This window comes from Podarcis cretensis (genome assembly GCF_951804945.1).
Source record: "Podarcis cretensis genome assembly, chromosome: 16".
Classification (NCBI taxonomy): domain Eukaryota; kingdom Metazoa; phylum Chordata; class Lepidosauria; order Squamata; family Lacertidae; genus Podarcis; species Podarcis cretensis.
The window spans coordinates 19,616,674-19,638,818 of record NC_137186.1 but is presented as its reverse complement, the minus strand read 5'-3'; the positions used below and the strand labels follow the sequence as shown (position 1 = coordinate 19,638,818).

Below are 22,145 nucleotides of genomic sequence, written 5' to 3'. Positions count from 1 at the left end.
CATTTCCCCATCACTTTCCTAATGGCAAAAAGTATTGCAAAATCTGGATAAGCGTGGATTTGTGTTTTCGTTCTGGAAAATGCAAATCTGATAGATTTGGCTTTAAATGCAAACTGAACCAAATTTCTCCCCTGTCCCAACTAGAGAGAGAGACAATAATCTGCAGTTGATTCAACAATAGTTTGAGTGATGCTGTGGCTTAAGCTGGGTGATGCAAATTGAAGTCCAAAGTGGCCATACTGGCTGAGCTTTACCTCCGCTTTATTTTTTAATTTAAAGCAGGCAATGTATGAACCTGCACTCCTCTCTTCACCTCCCTGCCACCCCCACAAATATCTGAAGCAAATAACAGAAGGGCCCAAGACCACATGAACCAGATCAGCCATAGGAATGGCTCAGTTATGAAGACAAACTGGGAACCAACTCAGGCACGATAATAACTCCAGGTAATTTTACACAGAAGAAATCATTCCCTTTGGGTTGGGCCTGCCAATGTCCTGCTCTGCTGCCCCCACTTGCACCCCTAGACTCCGACCTCACTTTCAGTTATGGTAGAGCTGCCTAACAATGGGGCTGGTTTTGCAGGCTGCACATCGTGTTGCTGTATCTGCCCTTGAATTGTTGGTAGCTTAAAATCTGCCTCCCAGCCCTGACTTACCCACAAGCATCCTTCATCTTCATTCCTGAGCATCTCCAACCTGGAAAGCTCTGAAGATCAGGGATTGGCGTTGGTATTCCATTTGTTTTTAGGATTTAGGCAAACATTTAACAGAGAGATCTATGGATTTGGGTTGTGAGTCAATCTATGGAGGTGAGGACAGGGACCTGAACAAGTGAGAGGGATTCAGCAAGCTGCACAACCTGGCTTTCCCATGGCATTGTAGAGAAAAGAGGACAAGGAAAACTTGAAATCAAGAGGTAACAACATGTTTACTTTTGTGGTGCTTGAGAACAGCATCACAATAGTGGCAAGATCTTTGTTTGGTTGCCTGTGGTGAGCTGTTGTGATCTCAAAAGGTTGCTCCTGCAGGGGGATGAAGCTGGACCAGGTTAGATTCCCTCTACTGCCACAACGCCTCTGGAGTCTTCCCCATATGCCAGGTCGAAGTCCAAGCAGTTGTTTTTAGCCAGGATGTTCTGAAAAGATCCACCACCACCTTTGACACAGCAGATCTTAGAGCTGTTGGCAGCTTCCTGGCAAAGGCTGCCTTGTGGAAGGCTCTGACTGTCACGAAGCAGGAGTTTCTCTTGACCTGATGCTTTATTGGCTTTAGAGAGGCTCCTGCATCCCGGCCCTTCCATTTTCAGATTGTTAGGGAAGGAGAAGAAAACCAAGCTCATCACAACCACCACAGTAATTGAGCTTGGGGAAGCTCTGCTTCTTCTGCTGCTGTTGCTGCTTCTGCTGCACCCAATTTCTGGCCGTCCTCCCTCAATATCCTGCTTCACGCTACCCCTAAGGGAAGGAAGGGCCCAGGAAAGTAAGAACCGCCTTGCTGGACCATAGCAAGGTCACATTCACATTATACTTTTAAAGTAGTCTTATTCCACTTTAACAGTCAAGGCTTCCCCCAAAGATTCCCGTGAACCGTAGTTTGTTACAGGTCCTGACTTCATTGACCTACAGTTCCCAGCACCCTTAACACACATCTCTTCCCAGGATTCTCCTTGTCTGTTAAAGTGGTGCTTTAAATGTATGGTGTGGGTTTCAGTGTGAGGAAAGGATGGAATAATCTGTTTAGTGTTTTCCAGTTTTAAGGTCTGCATGAAAATTCATACAGTTCCATGTACATTGCACCCAACTTGCATTTTTTATAGGCAATTGTGCTTAATCTATGCACACACACCCAAATCTCCTAATCTAATGAATTACAGTACATTATTTTCACTATTACAGCAATTTTTGTGTGCAGCACCGCAGAATCTGAAGACAGCTGCATTTCAAATCACCTAGTGAACTGAAGTGCACATAAGTTAGGTTTGCATTTATTTGCAACTCAAACCAAATTCCACAACTCCCCATCCCCACTAAGGAACTCATCCTTTCATAGAATCATTGAGTTGGAAGGGACCACAAAGATCATCTAGTCGAACCCCTTGCAAGGCAGGAATTTTTGCTCTAGGTGGGGCTCGAACCCACAACCCTGAGATTAAGAGTCTCATGCTCTACTGACTGAGCTATCCTTAACCCTTCTATGTGCTTTCACAGAGTGCTCTCTAGCTTACAAATACTTACCTGTCAGTATTGGAGATTTGGATTTCTTTGCACCTGTGTCCGTTCCAGGCACAGTATGGATCTCGCGCTGCAATGCAGTCGGTACAGCTTTTGTGAATGCCACAGTTGGCCATTGATATTTGAAGGACTCCTTTGGCATGGCCCACATGCAGCATTCCCTGACAATGCGCAGACAGAGATGTTCCATTACTATTTGGAACCCATTAAAGGATGACAGGCCGAAGGTCATCCTTCCACATCTGGTATATAATTAAGTTGTGGGAGTCATCGTAACAGGCTTAAAAAAGTCAAATCAAAATGTAGTTGTATAAACATTTAACTACAAGCTACAGGGAGGCGTTTTGGCCCTGCCTGACAAAACATCAATGTGAGTTAGACAGAGGTGTGTGTTTGCAACTTCCGGCTTTCTGCTGTGGGAAATGACTGCCTCCCACACGAATGGACCCCAGACGTGCCAGTAACCCAGGGCTAATATGGGAGTAATTAGCCCTGGCAGACTCCCCAGGGTGGGGGAGGACTGTCTCACAGACCCGCAGATAGCCCGTGATCTGTCGGCTCGCATCAAGGTGCGAGCGGTAGGGGCGCTGGGTCTAAGAGCACAGCATGGCTGGCACTCTCCAGAGCCACTCCTACATGCAAGGACACCTGTTTCTTAAAAATTAATAAGATTTGACCAAAAACAGGCATATTCTGAACTGAAGGAGAAAAAGGAAACAATCTGCGGAACTGCACAGTTGGTGGTGTTTAAGTTTGGACTTCAAAGAGATTCTCATCATGGTGTTTTGATTTACGGAGGTGATCGGTACATACTTTCTTTATATCTACATTTGCTTTTATGTGCTGAACCTCATTAGAGAGATCTAATTTTTAAATGGAGTACAGGTGGATATCTGTTCACAATGAATTATTCAGCTGTGCAGTTTTAATCGGACTTGACAAAAGATAAAGGAGCGGCCAAGATGGCGTTTGCTAGCTCTCACGCAGGATAAAAAAGAGTGAATTACTCCCTTTTTCGAGGGTGTAGGAAACATTTGTTGGCTGATTCTACAACAATCTGAGACAATAATTTGAGAAATATCCCACAATATACAGTGAATATGTTTGCATGCTTTTCTTCATCATGGGCAAGAGAGAAGGCGAAGCGGGCATCTAGCAGCCCCCCTCCAGGGCCCAGAGGTGGGTCTGAGTGGTCCCTGGAAAAGCTGATCAATCACCAAATGATTTATATCTTCATTGCTACATATGTTAGCGAACAGTATGCTTAACAACATAACAACTTTGGAATACTGGGTCATTAAACTTCAAGCAGGCTTAGACAACAGCCCAGACTGGGAGATAAGAGTGGAGCCAGGGAAAGCTGCACTGACAATGGACAGAAGGAATATATATACAGTGGTACCTTGCAAGACGAAATTAATTCGTTCTGCGAGTTTTTTCGTCTTGCGATTTTTTCGTCTTGCGAAGCACGGATTTTGGAAAAGCTTCAAAAATCACCAAAGTCTTCAAAAACCTCAAAAAAGGCTACCACACCGCGTGCTATGAGTTGCTCCTCGAAGTCAAGTCGCAACTGCACCCCCTGAATGCACGGTTTTAAGAAAAAAGGAAACAAACTTGCAAGACGTTTTCGTCTTGCGAAGCAAGCCCATAGGGAAATTCGTCTTGCGAAGCAACTCAAAAAACGAAAAACTCTTTCGTCTTGCGAGTTTTTCGTCTTACGAGGCATTCGTCTTGCGAGGTACCACTGTATATATATATATAACTGTACTCGGCAGATGAAAGGATACATGGCTGTTTAACATGATGAGACTCGATCAGCCAGGGACTGAGGACTTTGAGAGAGTTTAAGATTGGAATGTGAAAAATATGAGAACAAGAAGAACAAGAAGAAAGCAGAAAATATAATCATGTGAGATGATTGCTTCAGAAGTCCAGAATATGGGAAGTCCGTTTGAAATTTAATAATTAATAATTCGGATTGTAATTTGGTGTTGTTTTTTCTTGATTTGGATTATGACTGGATTTGATTTGTTATTAATTGGATGTTTTTAATGGAAAACTACTATTATTATTATTATTATTATTATTATTATTAAAAGGCAGATGTGTGTGTTTGGCAGCAGGGCAAGGAGTCAGGGCACCGTACTCTGCTCAACAATACCCCAAACTCTCAATAAGGTAACTAATACATACATGTACACACACACACACTGCTCTTTTTCTAGGAAAAGAGGTGCCAGAACTCACCATGAACACATGCAGGTGAAGTCTCTTGACTGCTTGGGAATCAGCTCCCTAGGATTTCAGTCAGAAATCTTTTCCCAGTCCTAACTGGAGGTGGAGGTGCTGGAAACTGAACCTGGGGCCTTCTGCACATGAAGCATTGTGTCCATTCACCACAAATAAAGTACAGTGGTGCCCCGCAAGACGAACGCCTCGCAAGACGGAAAACCCGCTAGACGAAAGGGTTTTCCGTTTTGGAGGCGCTTCGCTAAACGAATTTCTCTATGGGGTTGCTTCGCAAGACGAAAAAATCTTGCGAGTTCCTGCAGGTTTTTTTTGCTTTTTTTGCCCTTTTCCTAAGCCGCTAAGCCGCTTATCAGCTGATCCGCTGATAAGCCGCTTCTCAGCTGATCGCTAAAAGCCGCTAGACCGCTATTAGAGCTAATCCGCTAAGCTGTCAATGGGCTTGCTTCGCAAGACGAGAAAACCGCTATACGAAGAGCCTCACGGAACGGATTAATTTCGTCTTGCGAGGCACCACTGTACTTTCTACTCCCGATGGTTTTTGGATCAAGAACTGATATAAAGAGGAAGCTGCCTAATAATACCTCATCAAACCACTGGGCTCATCTAGCTCACTATTGCTCCCCCTGGCTGGCAGAAATTCTCCAGGGTCTCAGACAGGGGACATTGCCTGCCCTACTGGGGATTGAACCGAAAACCTTCTGTATGCAAAGCAGATGCTCTGCGGCTGAGCTACAGCCTTTTAAAAGCTCGCAGCTCCAGTCTCTAGCCAACAGAGCCCTCCTACCTCTTCAGGAGAAAGCAGCAGACTTCTGATCGCCTCTGGCCTCACAAATAGCAGGATCTCCTCAACAATGTATGCCTCGTTGCCAACGATCACTGCTTTGTGAATGATGCCCTGGTCTGTGGAAAGTAAGGGAAGATGCCAAGGTGTCAAATTAGATACGATGGTGGCGGAACAGTTTGTTGAAATACAGGCCTGCCCTCCTCAAATGTGTGGTGGGAGTCCAGTTATGAGAGCTAAGGAGACAAGCAGGCGAGGGAAGCTGAACTCCACTCTGCCTGCAGTTCATTCTCACTTCTGCTTTTGGAGGTTCACCTGTGGCAGGTGACAGGTAGTCAGCCTCTGAGATTTCTACTTTTTTAAATTGAAAAATTTGTGATCGATCCATTCCACCTCATCAATCAATCTATCGTTTTATTTGCATGCCTCTTTCCTAAGTTAAAACCATGCTCAAGGCAACTTATATATAAAAATTACATAACGGCAAAACAGAACAAAAGTAGTCATGAACAAGAAACGAAACGAGCAGATTTTACAATTGCCACATCAGTTATAAGTTAAAAAAAAAAAAGATACAACAGCAATAAACACGCCCCCCAATCCAAACAATTCCTAGCCTAATATAGTTAAATGTCACAGCCCTCATTTTTACCCCTTATTGGGTCAAAAAAATAAATAGTTCACAAAGCTCAATAGTATCATTGTTTATTATTATTAAAATTTCTGTACCACCCTTTATCCGAGGATTACAGGGCAGTTTGCAATATAAAAACACAAAAATACATAACAAAAACAATAAAACCCAGCCCCAGTTTAAACAGCCATAGATTATTTGATGAGCCAAAGGCCCGGGGAATGTTATTGACTGGTGCCAAAATATAGGTAACAAAGGGGCCAGGCGAGCCTCGCTGGGGAAAGGATCCTACAAATAACTCAATCTCTACTACTGGAGCATAAAAGCATACCTGTCCCAAGAAACATCACATAGTAGGTCCTTCCCAAGGAGTTATGCAATTCGTGTACCGTAATCTGGGTGTATTTCACATTTGGCTGCACCAGTAGAGGTCGATTATCGATTGGCTGAATTATTTCATCCATCACATAGTGCTGTCTCATGAAGCTGTGGGTGTTGTGTGAAGTGGGGGTGATGGAACACTGCAGGGATAATGTGAAAAGAGCTGGAGGTCAGTCCAGCATCCTGTTCTCACAGTGGTCAGCCAGATGCTTTGGGAAGCCTGCAAGGAGGACCTGAGTTCAACAGCACTCTCTCCCCTTTGTTGAAATTCCAAGCAACTAATATTTAGAGGCACGATACTTCCAACAATGGAAATAGGACACTATGAAGAAGCCCAAACATGATAAATGACAAAAAAAAAAAACACCCTGCCTTATACTGAAGGAGACCAAGATGATAAGGGTCTGGAAGCCAAGCCTTATGAGGAACGGTTGAAGGAGCTGGGTATATTTAGCCTGGAAAAGAGGAGACTGCGAGGAGATATGATAGCCATCTTCAAATATCTCAAGGGCTGCCACACTGAAGATGGTGCAAGCTTTTTTTCTCCTGCTCTGGAAGGTAACTCAAACCAATAGCTTCAAGTTACAAGAAAGTAGATTCTGACTAAACACCAGGAAGAACTTTCTGACAATGAGCAGTTCAACGGTGGAACAGACTTGTACTCTCTTTCCCTGGAGGTTTTTAATCAGAGGTTGGATGTCTGTCTTTAGTTGAGATTCCTGCCTTGCAGGGGTTGGACTAGATGGACCTTGGGGTCCCTTCCAACTCTAAGATTCTATTATTCTACTTTTCCTCCACTGTTTCCAGGCACAGGCCATGCTTTAAAGCTCCATGTCTGAGCACCCTTTTCTTTGCTCCGTAGCTTTCCTCCCCAAAACCCGCTCTTTAAAGCTCAACTGGAGCAAAAGGCAATCCACAAAACCCCAAATAGACATTTGCTCCAATTGAGCACTAAAGAGCGGGTTTTTGCAGGGAAAGCTCCAGGGCAAAAACACCACCAACAACGCTTGGATACTGAACTTTTAAGTGCGGACCTGTGCTAGGAAAGAGCAAAGCAAAAGATAAGTGTGGATAAGCCGAGTCAGATCATTGGTCCTTCTAGCTCTCTACTGGAAAATCCTATACCAGATTGGTGCCCTCCAGAACGTGCTGGACTCCAACCCCCGTCAGACCCAGCCAGCATGGCCCATGGTCAGGGATGTTGGATGTTGTGCAATAGCTCTCAGGGAGGCGTCTTTCCCAGCGCTGCCCAGAAATGCCAGGGATGGAGCCTGGGACCATTTGAGAGCCAAAACAGGTACTCTACTACCAAGTTACCAGAATAACAAGAGGCAGTGCTTTTTTCAGGGGGTACCTCAAGGGGACACAGTACCGGAACCTCTTTTTTGTTGTTAAAAAGTGTGGGACGTATCTTCACTGTAGCAGTCAAATACTGTACAACATTTGCTGTTTCCTAGAGTGGACACACCGGAATGTTGCTCCAGACAGGGAGAACTTCCTGTCATACATGCTCTGGACCACGCTCCCCCTGTGTGTGACCAGGTAGATGGGCATGACCCTAGCAGACCCTATAAAAGGGCTAGTCACAAAGCCATCTTCCTTTCGTTGGCTCTTTTGCTGCTTTTTTACCATCTTCTGCTGGCTCATCCTTACAGAGGATGGAAGCCACAAGGTAGAAAGTCTGAGGCCTAGCTCAGACTTCCTTTCTCTACAACTGTAACTGCAACTGCAAGATAAAGCCTGCCTTCAGGACAAAACTGTGAACTGAATGTAAGTAAACTTTACCAATACTTTTAAAAGAAGACTGTCGCGTGATTATTGTTTTTAAGAGGGAATTAAAGGGGAAATTTACCAGGAACAATCCAATCTGGACAAGCCAGACTGGATTGTTGAACTTATATGATTCTAGGGAATCCATCAACTTGCTTCCACATAAGGGATAGTGCTCTGCTGCTAGCTCACTAGTATGAGTGAGGAGGGATAATATTTAATCAGTATATCCTCTGCTACTATCCACAACATTTCCACAAAAAGTGTGGCACTTATTGCAACAACTTCATGGTGAGTACTGGCACCTATTTTTCTAGGGGAAAAAACACTGATAAGAGGACTTTGAAAACACCCATTCTACTCCAGAAAAACAACAGCTCCAAAACTGGGGAGAAAGGAGAAGAATTTTGTAAGCATTCCCCACCAGAAGCTCATGTTCACCTGCTCCCTGCTCACACCCTTCTAAGAGGGCTTGAAGCGATACTCACACTGCCAGGGCGAGGGTCTGGGACCTCCCCCTCATAAGGCATCCATTGGGAAAAGCTGTTTTGCTCTTTGAATCTCCCATCATCAAAGACTTTGTTGATAGCAGCAAGGCTGAAGGCACAGACTGCTGAGCTCCAGAGATCTCCCACTTTCCTGCAAAGAGATGGGCAAGTCAGCTGCACCACTAGAATGAAAAGGCACTCTGCAAATGCTCAGAGGCACTTATCTTCATTACTGTTTAGTGCGCTGTGGGACCAAAGAATGGATTCCAAGATAGGGATGGATGAATCTGATGTTGCTTTCTCACTTTTCCAGTCACCTTGTTGCAATGTTTGTGTCAGAAACCACATGTATGTCCAGCGCTCATATGTATTCATACATACACTACCAAGCACTGGTGCCAACTATAGGGCACCCACAATGCAGGGCTCTGACACAACTTCCGGTTTCCAGGTCAAGAAAAGTTCATAAAGGGGATCTCTTTTCATATGAAGTTATGCCAACCTTTACTCATGCCACAATCTACGGTAATAAACCACAGAAAAAGTTCGGATTGACACACAGCTATTGACAATGTCCATATCTGTTTGTGAATTTTTCGAAGAAGTCCACATAAAAAATTGTCTGTAATTAGTACATATTTCCCCAAAGAGATGCATTTTCTTTTTTTGCAAGAGATTTTCACCTATTATGGTTCTTTTTGTACATTACTTTCCTAAATTTAGGCATCTAGGCACACTTCCCCAACATGGGCATTTTCCCACACTCCCCCCCCCCCTTTTTCTTTTGAACTGCATTGCAAAATTCAGAGCAGTGCAGATTTCAAAGGATAGTTGTGTTCCAGTTCACCTGCTGTTCAGGGAAGTGCAGATTAGGCAGGTTTCTGTTAAAAAGGGGACGTGAGCCAGATCTCTTCTCCATCCTTATTTTGAGCGGCTACGGCACAAAATAGCCCTGGGTACAATGAGTTGTCGCAGCCTTACCACTGAGGAGTGAAGACAGCGTAGAGAACTGTGTCGCCTCCATGATGTGGAAGGGCAAATACGTGCTGAATGATACTGTAAGGTAACTGCCCCTCTGGGGTGCAGGAGAGAGTAGCTTTTACAAATGTCGTCCATTTCTTCTGCAGGAACTTTTCTCCTCCAGCATCATTCTGAAGAGGATGGAAAAGCAAGACCATTGACACACCAGTCATCTCTTATTTCCTCCCCTGGCCCCTCCTGATCTCCCTCCCTCCCTCCCACTGCCCTCATGCCCTTTTGTTGTTGCAGCATCTTCATTTCTGATGTCCAGTTTATCTGTGAGACTTAACCCCTTTCTCTTTGTTGGCCTTCGGGCGGAAGACAGGGGCAACCTTTTAAGGAACAGGCCCTGGGATTCTCTTATGGCTCTTTGGGTAATCACGATTGCTGTTTTTCCTCTATTAATCCTGCTATTGCTCTTGCTTTCTTTGTCTTGACTGCTTTCATAGAATCACAGAATGGTAGTGTCAGGGAACTGACATCGGAGCCAGAGGTGGAGGCAAGGCTCTCAAGCGATGCTGGAGAGGGGCCCAGCAGGGAGAGAGGGAGCTCATCGGCTGGGGAAGGAAATCAGCGTAACACCAGGGATAGAGGAGGGCAGATGGGATAATCGGCGAGGGGGCTCCAAGACTCTTCGCTGGAGACCAGCGGGGAGAGCACGGGTCCTCCACTACCCACACCCACCCTGCGCAGAAGACTTCCGCGCAGGGAAAGTAGGCGTAGACTTGGCGTCAAAGAACTTCTTTGCTGGAAGAAGTTCAAGAAACGCCCACTGACAGATTCTGCTAGCGACTGAACAGCCACGAAGTGAAGGGCTGTCCAGCCAGAACAGGTTTAACCAGGCTACCTAGCCAGGAGTGGCGGTAACTTACGCACGAGCAACCCCTTATAACCATTACAGGTAGAGATCCTGGGAAGGGAAGAAGCTGGTGCCATCACCACCCTCCAGTCTCTAGCTCATTCTTCCCAACTCTAGTTATGCCTCTCTGCGATGTTGTACCTTGTGGACAACCCTTGAACTGTTTCTCAGTTTTGCTGCTGGTTCCTGGTTTGGCCTATGTGGATTCCCTGAACTTGCCCTTGCTCTGTTTGGAGAGTGCTGCACTGGAAGCCCTGTCTTTGCTTGCAACTACTCTTGCCCTGGCTGCTGTCCCCAAACACTGCAACAAAGGCTTCTGGGTATAAGTAAGAGAGAAATCTTTACTCAGGTGTGCAGTAGGCACAGGTCTGACAGTAGGCTCAGGCATGGAAGTCTCATTACAAGAATTTAAAAGCAGGTTCCAGTTTTCATGACTGGACAAAAGCAAACAAAGATGTCTCAACAAGCTGCTGTGCCCTTCCCACCAAGCTATTAAGGACAAGGCATAGCAAGCTTTATTCATGAGGCACTTTCTCCCCTTACAGGAAAGGTGTACTTAAGATGTGTGCTTCATCAAAGTAAGTGTGTCTGGTCCCATCAACAAAGGCAGCCCCAGGTTCTCAGTGATGGGATGGTGTTCTGCCACCCCAGCTCCATCTCAGTCACCCCTCCAGCTTCTCCAAGTCCTTCCCAGTTCCCCAAGAGGCTCTGTTTTGCGGGAGAAGTGGTGTGCAGAGCTAGTGGGTCTGCTTCCCTCTCCCTAACAGCCAGAGTAAAGGGACAGAACCTCCGACCTGAGTTGCCACTCCCTCCACCTTCACCATCATCTGCCTGAGGCTGCCCACTCCAGGCCTGACCCTGTTGAAACCTGGGGGCCATGGCAACTTTCGTGAGAAGATGAAATTCCTGAGACCGGGGTCCCCTGGAGAATAACATACTGTTTGAAGAAGTCTTCTCATTTATTGGGCCCTGAATCTACTTCAGGGGGGTGGCCCTCAAATTTGTAGCAGTATGAAAGAGGAAAAATTGAGTCTACCCACCACTGCAGCTTTATTGTTGCCTTTTCTTCTAAATGAAAAAGTCCCCCCAAATGCTTGGTCTTTCCATTATATTAGCATAATTAAAATTAAATTCTGTCTCCATTTCCTTCCTGGGAAGCTGTCTTTCCCAATTCCAGATATGCCAGGACAAGAGGCAAGGGACAGCCACTCTGCACTTGCTCACATCTTACTCCTCTAGACATTCAAGGGTTAAAAAGAGAGGCCAAGCAAGTCCCAGCTCAAATGTGCCCTTGATTTTGGAGGCAGCTCACCTTGCAAATGCGCGCCACCCTCGAAACAACCACCTTTTCCAAGTAGTTGAATTCCTTTGCTGTTTCCGAAAAGAAGAAATAGATTTTCTGATCATCTGGGGCAATTGGGATGTTGATGGAGGCTACAAACGTTGCATCAGCTGCAGAGGGAAGCCACAAAAAGACCAGACATGAGATGCTCTTCACCCTCTCAATTCATGACCCCACTGGCGTGAATTCCAAAGGGAATGCTGGTTGTTGAGATGCATCTTCTCCAGGCACCAACCTGTTAACTGTCAGGAGCCAGCCAGCAGTAAATCACACTGTGCAAGTTGGTGTTAACTCTATTAGCAAAAACAGGATCTGTACAGAAGTGTCAGGCCTAATGAGCACAACAACCCATCTCTGCTAAGTATTGGCCCCATGAAGCAGTTGCTGAGACTGAAAGCTCTCACCTCCCCACAGCTGTCTAAGTCCCTTCATCTCCAGGCTTTATTCCAGGCAATCAGAGACTCTCCTTCACACTTTTCAAGTTTCTTCAGGTTCTGGGAGGGGAGCTTGTTGCAGCAGAAGGGGGAGACACCCATGGCCCTTCAGCAGCTGGACTCATCTCTGCCTCTTGGCTCCCCCCTGCCCTGCTTCATCTTCTGCCTCTATTCTGGACTTCTCTCTGTTACAGATTCTTCCCGCTCACTAAGCCCTGTTGCCTCCTCAGCTTCTGACACCTCCTCTTCCCAGTTTTCTCCCTGTGAGCACTCATCTTTGTCCTACCACAACTCCCCGGGCTCTGAGCCTTTTTTCCTTGGTGGTTCCCCAGCTGGTTCCTCCCTCCATTCCTCTGCGTCCGACCAATCCATTAACGTATCAGCCGCCCAGGTGACCAGGCAGTGGGGGCAGTGGGAGTCACTGGACTCTATTTGGATGATTAAGAAACTTTCCACTCCCTCAGTGCCCCAAACCTGCTCTTACATTCCATCCACTGCTCTGTCTTCAAAATTGTCCTGCTGCCCAGGGTACGAGTGATGATAGGGTCTATCCCTTGAAAGTCATTCTTGGTAGCTGCATAAAGTTCACCATCTGCAGAGTAAAGACAGGAAAGAAGATGGTTCTTACCCAGGAACAGTTCCTGCTTTCTGGATTTCTGGTAATACACTGCCCCCATTTTTACCCTGGAGATGCTTGGCTATAGATCTTGGCAGCGAGCGTGCTTTTCTCAGCTTGATCAGCTCTTTCCCCAGGACCACTACACAGATATGGCTCATCCCGTTTTGCCACCAGAGGCAAAATGAGAAAGCGTGCCCTGCATATGCCATATGCCCCCCCCCTGCCGCCCCACAAGTCTTGCGGCTGCAGCGAGATCTCAAAGGGCTCTCATAATATTTTATGATGCTCTTGTGAGATCTCTTCCTAGAAGGTGCCACACCTGCTTCTCTAGTGGAGACAATAGTGTGTTTGTGTGTGTTTGTGTGTGTTTGTGTGTTGAGGAAGGCCACCCTTGGATTCCACTGCCTGAGGGGGCTGCCTCAGACTGCCTCATGGATGGGCTGGTCCTGACCCTACAAGTTGTATCTCAAAGTGGGCATCTTGTCTCCAGTGCATATCCATGTGAAGGGCACCTGCATGGATCTGTGCAATACACAGCATGCCACTTCACACACTGTTGTTGTTGTTGTTGCTGCTGCTGTTATTTCTATACTGCTTTATATTTTAAAGAGAGAGAAAATCTCAACGTGGTTGACTACACATCATAATATCAAATGAAACAATCCAGAATAAAACAAATTCAAGCTTCAAGGAAAATATTTCAGATTCTTCTCTGAGTGTTATTTTGCTTTCCCCATATTTATTTACCTACTTGATTTATATAGCTGCCCCATTGCAGAAGTGCTCTAGGAAGCCAGTGTGGTGTAGTGGTTAGTGTTGGCGCTAGTCATATATTTAAATAAGAACAAATACCCTTCTAGCATTCAAATAGGCAGGAGACAGTCCAGGGGATTCCCTCAGAAAAATGCTCTCCAGATGTTTAAGACTACAACTCCCACCTGCCCCAGCCAACACAGATGATTTGTAGCCCAAAAACTTCAGAAGGGTGCTCAGTTGTGGGAGGCTGGAAGAGAGCCTTTGCAATGAGTCATGGGGGCAGGAAAGTGGCTCAGGAGGGGGCATTAGGGGGTGCTGCAAACATTCAATATCAAAGGAAGTGAATCCCTTCCCTTTCCAGATGGCTCACCAATGAGAATTGCTGTGTTCTTATAATTGTTAGTATAGGGGGCGACACCTTTCCCATCCAGGAGGCGGTGGTTGCCGTCTGCATCAGTCACCACAGCAAATGTTTGTAGGTCCTAGCAAGACAGGAAAAGGAAAGGGAAGAGGCAAAAAGGAACAGAATGTATGGGATGGTGTGCTTCAGAAACCAAGCGTCCCGATTGCTGCTGAATTTGGGATATGTCATTTCCTGCTAATATCACTATGCATAAATATATCTGTTGCATTTTGAGCACGGGTCTTCTCTTCCTCCAAGGAGTTCAGGGTGCTATATGTTGGTCCCTTGCTTTGTTCTTCTCCTTCCAACAATTTCGTGGTTAGGTCAAGAGGGAGTGCTCAACTGGTTCAAAGATGTTCAGTAAGTTTTGTGGCTGGATGAGGCTCAAACCCAGATCTTCCCAACCAAGGGCGAATCCTTTAGCCACATGGGCTCTATGTTTGGAAGATGGTGAGACTGAGCTCTGACTAAACTCTGACTGTTATTCCCCTATTACAGATGGGGGAGATGAGGTGTGAGCAAGAATGGCTTGCTTAAGGTTTGTCTAGCAACTTAATGGCAAAGCAAGATTTGGACCAGGCATCTCCGGTCTTATGGCTCAGCCTCTCAGTCCCTAGGCTACTCCAGTTTCAGGGGTGGGTAGGTGACATAAAGAGTCAACTTCACAGACACCAGGTGTTTTATTACTGACCTGCTCCTGGCACTACCCATGGCTTTAGATAACCCAGGGGTAGGCAACCTAAGGCCCGGGGGCTGGATGCAGCCCAATCACCTTCTCAATCCAGCCCGTGGACGGTCTGGGAATCAGCGTGTTTTTACATGAGTAGAATGTGTCTATTTATTTAAAATGCATCTCTGGGTTATTTGTGGGGATAGGAATTCATTCATCCCCACCCCCCCAAAAAAAATATAGTTCAGCCCACCACATGGTCTGGGGGACGGTGGACCGGCCCACGGCTGAAAAAGGTTGCTGACCCCTGATATAACCTCTTCATTCATTCAATATGGAGACTGAAGTTGTTCTTTATTAATTTATGAATTTTCTTTTGCATATACGTTTCAAGACAATTCATCATATGAAGCAGAAGTTAAAATAGTTTTAAAGACTGTATGAAAACAATGGAATATGAGTTTAAACACAATACTAAATCAACACCCATGATGACAGGCACATTTTCACACAGCTAGAAAAGCTTGTCTTCAGCTGTTTCTGGAAAGCACAGGTATCTCAGCAGGAATACTGTTCCAGTCGTGTTTGTGTAGAATCATAGAGTTGGAAGGACCACAAGGGCCAAACCCTTCCAATGCAGGAATCTTTTTGCCCAATGTAGGGCTTGAACATACGGTAAGATAAAGTTAAAGGTCAAGGACCCCATGACGGTTAAGTGCAGTCAAAGGCGATTATGGGGTGGTGTGGCCCTCATCTTGCTTTTCAGACCAAGGGAGCCAGCGTTTGTCCACACACAGCTTTCTGGGTCATGTGGCTAGCATGAATAAATTGCTGCTGGCGCACGGAGGACAGTGACGAGTGCCAGAGCTCACGGAAATGCCATTCACCTTCCTGCTGCAGTGGTACCTATCTATCTACTTGCACTAGTATGCTTTCAAACTGCTAGGTTGGCAGAAGCTGGTACAGAGCAACGGGAGCTCACCCCGTCACACGGATTCAAACTGCCAACCTTCTGATCAGCAAGCTCAGGAGGCTCCGTGGTTTAGACCACAGCACCACCCGTGTTCCCCCAACCCCTGACCCTGGGAATAAGAGTCCCACTGAACAGGACCAGTCACACTGAAGGCCCTTGTCATCCCCCCATCTCTCTCCCCCAGGAACTCACAATGTAAGCACAGGTGGGTTTGAAAGCATACGTCCCACAGATGTAAAGGTGTGTGTCGTTCAGTTGCACCAGGACACGGATAAAATTCAAGCATTCCATCTGTGGAGAAGAAGAGGGGGAAATCAGGATTCAACTTCCAGGTAACATTTCTATCCCAGAGGAGGCTTCCACTGGCAGGTTGTTAAAAAGCATGAAAAGCCAGCCCCTTTCCTGCTCTGCAAGCTCAAAAGGGATCTTGAAGGTTTCAAGGGATGGTGGATCTATTTATTTAGTCATAGAATCATGAAGCAGCAGTGCAGCTAGAAGATTTTAGAGCTTGGATGTAATAGCATTAGGTTAGTACTGCTCCACTTCAGAACGTGACAAGACAGCCTCTCCTGCTCATGCTGCTGAGGCGAGCACTGGAGGAGAAGGCTGCTGTGGCAACTGCCGGGTGGGGTGTCTGTGGAAGAGGAGGCGGCTGTGGCTGCAGGAGGGCTGCGCAGGAGGTGGGCTGAAGAGGAGGAGAACGGTGAACGGTGCACTCCTGGGAGACCAGATTTGCCGATTTTCCCAGCTGCCGCCCTGAGGCAAGTACCTCACCCAGACCCATGAGTGGGCCAGCCCTGCACACCACATTCTTAGGTTGTAAAACTTCCCTTATTCGCTACCCCTCACCCCATTACCTCCTGTTTGCCTTTGAGTTTACAGATGTCCTTTATCTCCCTCGTGGGGGCCCAGCGTACCTATTGCAGGAAAAGTGGAAGAAGGGGGCTTTAGAGAAAGATAACAACAACAAGGCTTGTTGCCAAGAGTGCAAATGCTCAGCCTTAAGCTAACACATCTGGGATTTTTTTTTAAAAAAAATACTGTTTCAATGTTGTGTTTATGTATACTGCTTCGAGTTCTCTTGAAAAAAAATAATTAAGTGATTTAGAAATGCTGTTAAATAACCCAATACATAAATAAATAAAGACTGCCTCTATTTACCAGCAACAGTCTCTGTATTCGAATAAAACGCTAACTAAGTTGACAGAAATGGCAAACTGTGGGGCTGAGCCTTCTGCCTGCGTGCAATAGGGATGGATGAAGCCATCTATTTTGCTTTCACTCCGTTTCTTACTTTTCTAATCTGAAGTTCAATTCTCCACATTTCTGTATTGATTTGCGCTTTATTTTTCTGAAGTCCTCACAAAAAATGCCAGCGTTTTAGCGCAAGTTTCTCCTAATGCACACATTGTTGTGGGCAGTTTTGCCTAATATAATACATTTTGTATGTTTACATACACACAGACACAGACACACACACACATATACACATACACATACATTTTGCAAACAGTTCTCCTCATTGACACTTTTTGGCTGCAGAACTACATTCCGAAATTCAGAAAAGCGTGAGTTTTGAATAATAGTTGTGCTTCAGTTTGTGCATTGTTTGGGGCAAGGTGTCAGTTGAGTGGGTTCACGTTAAACTGTGAACTCAATTTCTTCCCCATCCTTGCCTTTGCTCTTTCTCTCTTCTCCCCTCTATGATAAATTTGGATATTTCCTGGTGTGACCACACCACAACTTTTTTTATTGCACATCATACCAGGACTATAAACCAACTACAAGCTGTGGTTTCTTTCACACCCGGTTTGGATGGCAAGCACACAAGCCACAGTTTCCTGGTTGGGGTGTCTAACAGCAAACAATGGTTTGGCCAGGGTGAGGGCTGAAACGCAAAGAACTCCAGTGCACATGTAGGAAACTTTTCAGAAAAGGCTTCCCAACATCTCTCCAAAAAGTGGTGGGTGGGGGGAAGACAAGGGCTGTCATCTAGAGGAGGGCTAACCAGAAGACCACCCCAAGTCTTCCCCCTGCACTTCTTATTCTGAATTGCCGTTTCTTACTCACCATGCCCTTTTGGTTGTTGATTTTAGCTCTGGCAGTGTCAAGAGCAACAACGGTGTCTCTGGCTCCCACATAGAGAGTTTTCCTATCTGTGCTCAGAACAAAAGTGGCACAATCTGTAACTCCCTTTTGGTGGTATTGTGCAATAACTGGCCGAGGGTTCCCTGAGGAAGGGAAAAGATGTTAGGTACATTTTCAGCAAGCAATGCCAACTGACCAGGGGGTGGGGGTGGGAGGTACATAACCTGGCCTGCTTTTAACCAGAGAGCCACACATTTTGGATGGACTGGGTAGCCAGTTCTGGTTTTCAGTGGCTAGTGGAGCTCAGCTTTCTTGCTTCCCGGTCCCCAGAGGCGAAGTCAGGGTGTGCCTTTTGTTCCTTTATGCTGAAGGTGTCTTACAGGGGCTGAACATTGGGTGGTCTATAGGGGTGGGTGATATATCAATATATCATCCAAAAATGGTCTGAAGTCCATATCATGATATCGGTTTCATAATTTTTGACCTGGCTATATATCGTGAATCATGGTGCTTGCGTGTGTGTGTGCTATACCAAAATCGCAATGTGAGATAAACTTTGAAGCCAGCCAGTGCCTTTACATAGCTCTGTCCTTATTTCAGGCACTGTGATATATCAATGCATCGCAATGTTTAGTTGGTGATATATATCGCAATGTTGAAAACCACATATTGCCCAGCCCTGGTGGTATATATATGCATATGCCGCACCTCCATCCCAAACATGGACAGTGTACTCAGTGCAAGACATATCCTGTTGCCATTTTGAAAGAAGCACCTTGAAACCTGGCAGTTAGAGGGGCATGTGCCACCCTCAGGCGCTGGCTTTGTTAGGGCAGTGTTTGTGGAACTGAGTCACCACCTTTGGAGCATGTACTTTAGCTTCCTAGGATTGATCATTTGGTCCACAGCCCTTGCAGTCAGTGAGATATTGCAGCTTTCCAGGACGATGTCAAGAGTCCAAGTTCTGGACGATGTCAAGAGTCCAAGTTCTGGGCCACCTCAAACTCCTCCTTTCCATCCACCAATACCGGTGCTGGCATCAGACTGGGAACCCTATATGGATGCTTGGGGGCTATGGAGGTCTCAGAGGAGGCGATGAAACACTGGGTGGACACTTGGAAGGAAGGAAGGAAGGAAGGAAGGAAGGAAGGAAGGAAGGAAGGAAGGAGGTGAAATTGAAAAGTCGCAGGGTGGATCTGAGTCTGGGGTGTCATGCATTCAATGTGCAGCTAGGCACTGTGGAGGGAAGATAATGGGTGGCAGCAGCGCAGTTGCAGTGCAGGTGCTGCGTTGGTGTCTGTAGCTAGCAAAAAAGGGGGGTGTTTCATGCTGAACAATCGAGTTGCTATAAGCAAATTCCACCAGGGGGAGCAATGAGACCCAAATGCTTTGTTGGCAGTTCATACAACAGCACGTTGATACCTGTTATGAGGTTTGTTGGGGGTGGGGGGCGGTGTCAATCTGAATGATGCCTCGGGTCATTACATTTGAAGTAACAGGTTTGGTAGGGTTGCCCTATTTTAAAAAGTAAAAACCAGGACACTCCAAAAGTTGTTTGACTGACTTGCCCAAGATCCAGGACAAAGCACCGCCTTTCGGAAATTCGCCCTGGACGTCAATTCTGCCTTTGAAATCCCAGTAATGTCTGGGAAAATCCAGACGTAGGGCAGTCCTAGGTTTGAAATCTCGTTCATCTCCTTCCAGGCACCCTTTAATATCTCCCCAGAGCGCAGCTTCTGCCTCTGTCTTCCTGTGAGTTACTCACTTATCTGGATGTCTTGCCTCGGAATCAGATTCATGGCCAGAGCGGTGGCAAATGTCAGGAGGAACCCGAAGAGGCGTAAAGACTGTTTGGGGTTCATGGTTGTCAATCAGCAGGTGGTCGCTGGGATTTCTGCAAGCAGGAGAAAGGCAGCTAACTTGGTAGCTATCAAGAAATTCAGAAGAAAATAAGGAAGAAGCCACCTCTAAAAAGGTACCAATGTGTTGCTACACTTCTGAGGTCTAAGGGTTCCCTATGGCTAAGCGAGCCTTTCATCAGCTTCATCTGCTGCACCAGCTTGACACATATTTGGATTAGGCTATCCTGGGTGGCACTGTGATCTAAACCACAGAGACTAGGGCTTGCTGATCAGAAGGTTGGCAATTTGAATCTCTGTGACGGGGTGAGCTCCCGTTGCTCGGTCCCTGCTCCTGCCCACCTAGCAGTTCGAAAGCACATCAAAGTGCAAGTAGATAAATAGGTACTGCTCCAGCAGGAAGGTAAACGGCATTTCTGTGCGCTACTCTGGTTCGCCAGAAGCGGCTTGGTCATGCTGGCCACATGACCCAGAAGCTGTTTGTGGACAAACGCTGGCTCCCTCAGCCTATAGAGCGAGATGAGCGCCGCAACCCCCAAGTTATCCGTGACTGGACCTAACGGTCAGGGGTACCTTTACCTTTTACCTTTATCCTGCCACTATAATCTAAGGGTTAGTGATCCTGAGACTGGACTACTGCAGTGTGTTCTATGTGGAGCTCCCCTTGGAGCTTGGTCTGGAAACTCTGCAATCCCACAATTTCCAGTGCATTTTTCAATCACTTTCTTTATTGCAAAAAGTGTATTTGTTGTTTAAGAGTTCCAAACCTTCCTTAATTGTGCAAGCTGAATCTGCCTGAATGTGATTGAATCCCACATGGAAATAGCAATATGCTGGAAGCGACTGTGGAAACTCACTGACAAACGAGTGTCTAATGCTCAAATTTCTCAGAGTGTCGATGCTAAAGTTTACGTGCCAACATCCTCAGAGCCCTAGAGAGAACTGAGGAAGATGAATCTCAACTGCCAGGTGCAAAGATCCTGAGGGACATAAAGCACAGTTTGGAGGCTGGTATTTTGTGTGAAGTCTGGAATGATATACTTGAGCCATTCAACAGCTGCAAATTAAGAGGGCAAAGTGCTCAAACAGAGCTTTTCATGGCCGTAAACCTACTAAGAAGTCTTGTAAATGTTCTTCAAGAAATATGGGGCTATTGCTACAAGACTGCAAAGACTCCTAACGAAAAGTACAAATCAGCTAAAGACAGAAAGCCTGACGCGACTATGCTGCTGCCTATTGCCTACGGATTCAGTGACAAGGTTGTCCTCAGATCAAACAGTAACAAAAAAACCAAGGCAAAATACAAGAAAAAGAAAATTAGGGCAAAGAACCGCTCCCCTAACAACTAGTGAAAATCAGGCAAAATATACACCAAACAAAAATGCTAGTCCCTAGAAGCATTTAGAGGAAAGAGAGGTAAGCAGGTGAGAATCATTTTCCAGCCAGACATTCCAATGATGATAAAATATACTATTTAAAAAAACACACCAAAATATGGGATGGGCCAGGCATGGCACCTGAGGGTGCAATGGGTGCCACACTGCAGATCCTAGGAATGCGCTATGGAATCTTAAAGACAACCAGTTCATGGCAGCAGGATTTATGGCTCCTATGTAGGCCTCTCCTAGGTTTCCAACTCTTTTCTATGAGAAGCTCAAAAAACCCTCTCGATTTATAAGCCTCTCAGATGCCACCCACAGGACTCAGGAGGGGGGGGGGATTTAGTAGAGTGGATGCATATGAGACCCCTGGACAATGTTACTGAGAGGAGACTCATAATTTTGCTTTGCCAACCAGAACGAGTTCTCAAAGTGGAGAGAACTAGCAAGACCACCATCTACCAGAAGGAATAATAAATCAGCAGTTAAGTGCACAGAACAGGGAACACTTACAAGGAAGGTAAATTGATATGGAAATGAATTGGGGGGCGGGGCGGGAACCTGTACTCCTGCAGGAGGAGAAATCCTTCTTATCCCAAACATGGTGTCTGATGGAGGCCAGGAGAATTTCCAGAGTGAATCTAGAACCTGATGTTTTGGGGGAATAAATGGAAGTCTCTGGAATAAATGTAAAGATTCCTGCCTCCCCTGCTCATCCTTTAAATATCAGTTCTCCAGGCCCCCACATCCCCTTTACCTATCCTCCCCAGGTTCAATTGCTCTTTGCCCAGTTAGGCCATATTCCTCCTCACCACTATGAGCTGAATAAAGAGAATGAAATCCACTCTCAACTCAAGAGTATATTTCAGGCCACAAGGTCTTCTCCTTCACCAGCACTTACCCTTCCCCCAGGCTCATGTTTCTTGTTCTGACCTCTCTCAGCAAGCCCCAACTCTTTGGTGCTCAGCTTGTCTGTGACATCAAACAATGGCAACCAATAGCATCAGAAGTCCCAACCCTTTGGTGCTCAGCTTGTCTGTGACATCAAACAATGGCAGCCAATAGCATCGGAAGTTAGGAGAAACAATGATTTTTTCCTTTTTGAATGGTTGCTAATCGCCCTGGTTCAAACGGAACCCTTTCCTATAAGATAATTGCAAATTCAAACATCCGTATAAACTGGCGGCACTGGATGTGCATGGGCTT

The 22,145-nt window shown here is 46.0% G+C and overlaps 1 protein-coding gene across 5 annotated transcripts; it reads right to left on the bottom strand.

Moving 5' to 3' along the window:
* Positions 1 to 911: 911 nt before the first annotated feature.
* Positions 912 to 21,917, bottom strand: LOC307204774 (semaphorin-4A-like). 5 transcript variants are annotated; one of them, XM_079956725.1, is made up of 15 exons: positions 21,841 to 21,889; positions 20,418 to 20,492; positions 19,467 to 19,628; positions 17,684 to 17,844; positions 16,471 to 16,530; positions 15,806 to 15,904; positions 13,938 to 14,049; positions 12,677 to 12,784; positions 11,729 to 11,868; positions 9,519 to 9,688; positions 8,538 to 8,688; positions 6,230 to 6,419; positions 5,268 to 5,383; positions 2,237 to 2,394; positions 912 to 1,456 (listed from the first exon to the last, which is right to left on the bottom strand). In XM_079956725.1, exons 3-15 carry the CDS (start codon positions 19,561 to 19,563, stop codon positions 1,051 to 1,053), a joined length of 1,968 nt encoding a protein of 655 aa, XP_079812851.1. In that variant the 5' UTR covers positions 19,564 to 19,628; positions 20,418 to 20,492; positions 21,841 to 21,889; the 3' UTR covers positions 912 to 1,050. The 5 variants fall into 5 exon arrangements, with proteins under 5 accessions (XP_079812851.1, XP_079812853.1, XP_079812852.1 ...); XM_079956727.1 differs by having other exon boundaries at positions 19,467 to 19,595; positions 21,841 to 21,886; XM_079956726.1 differs by lacking the exon at positions 20,418 to 20,492 and having other exon boundaries at positions 21,841 to 21,917.
* Positions 21,918 to 22,145: the final 228 nt, after the last annotated feature.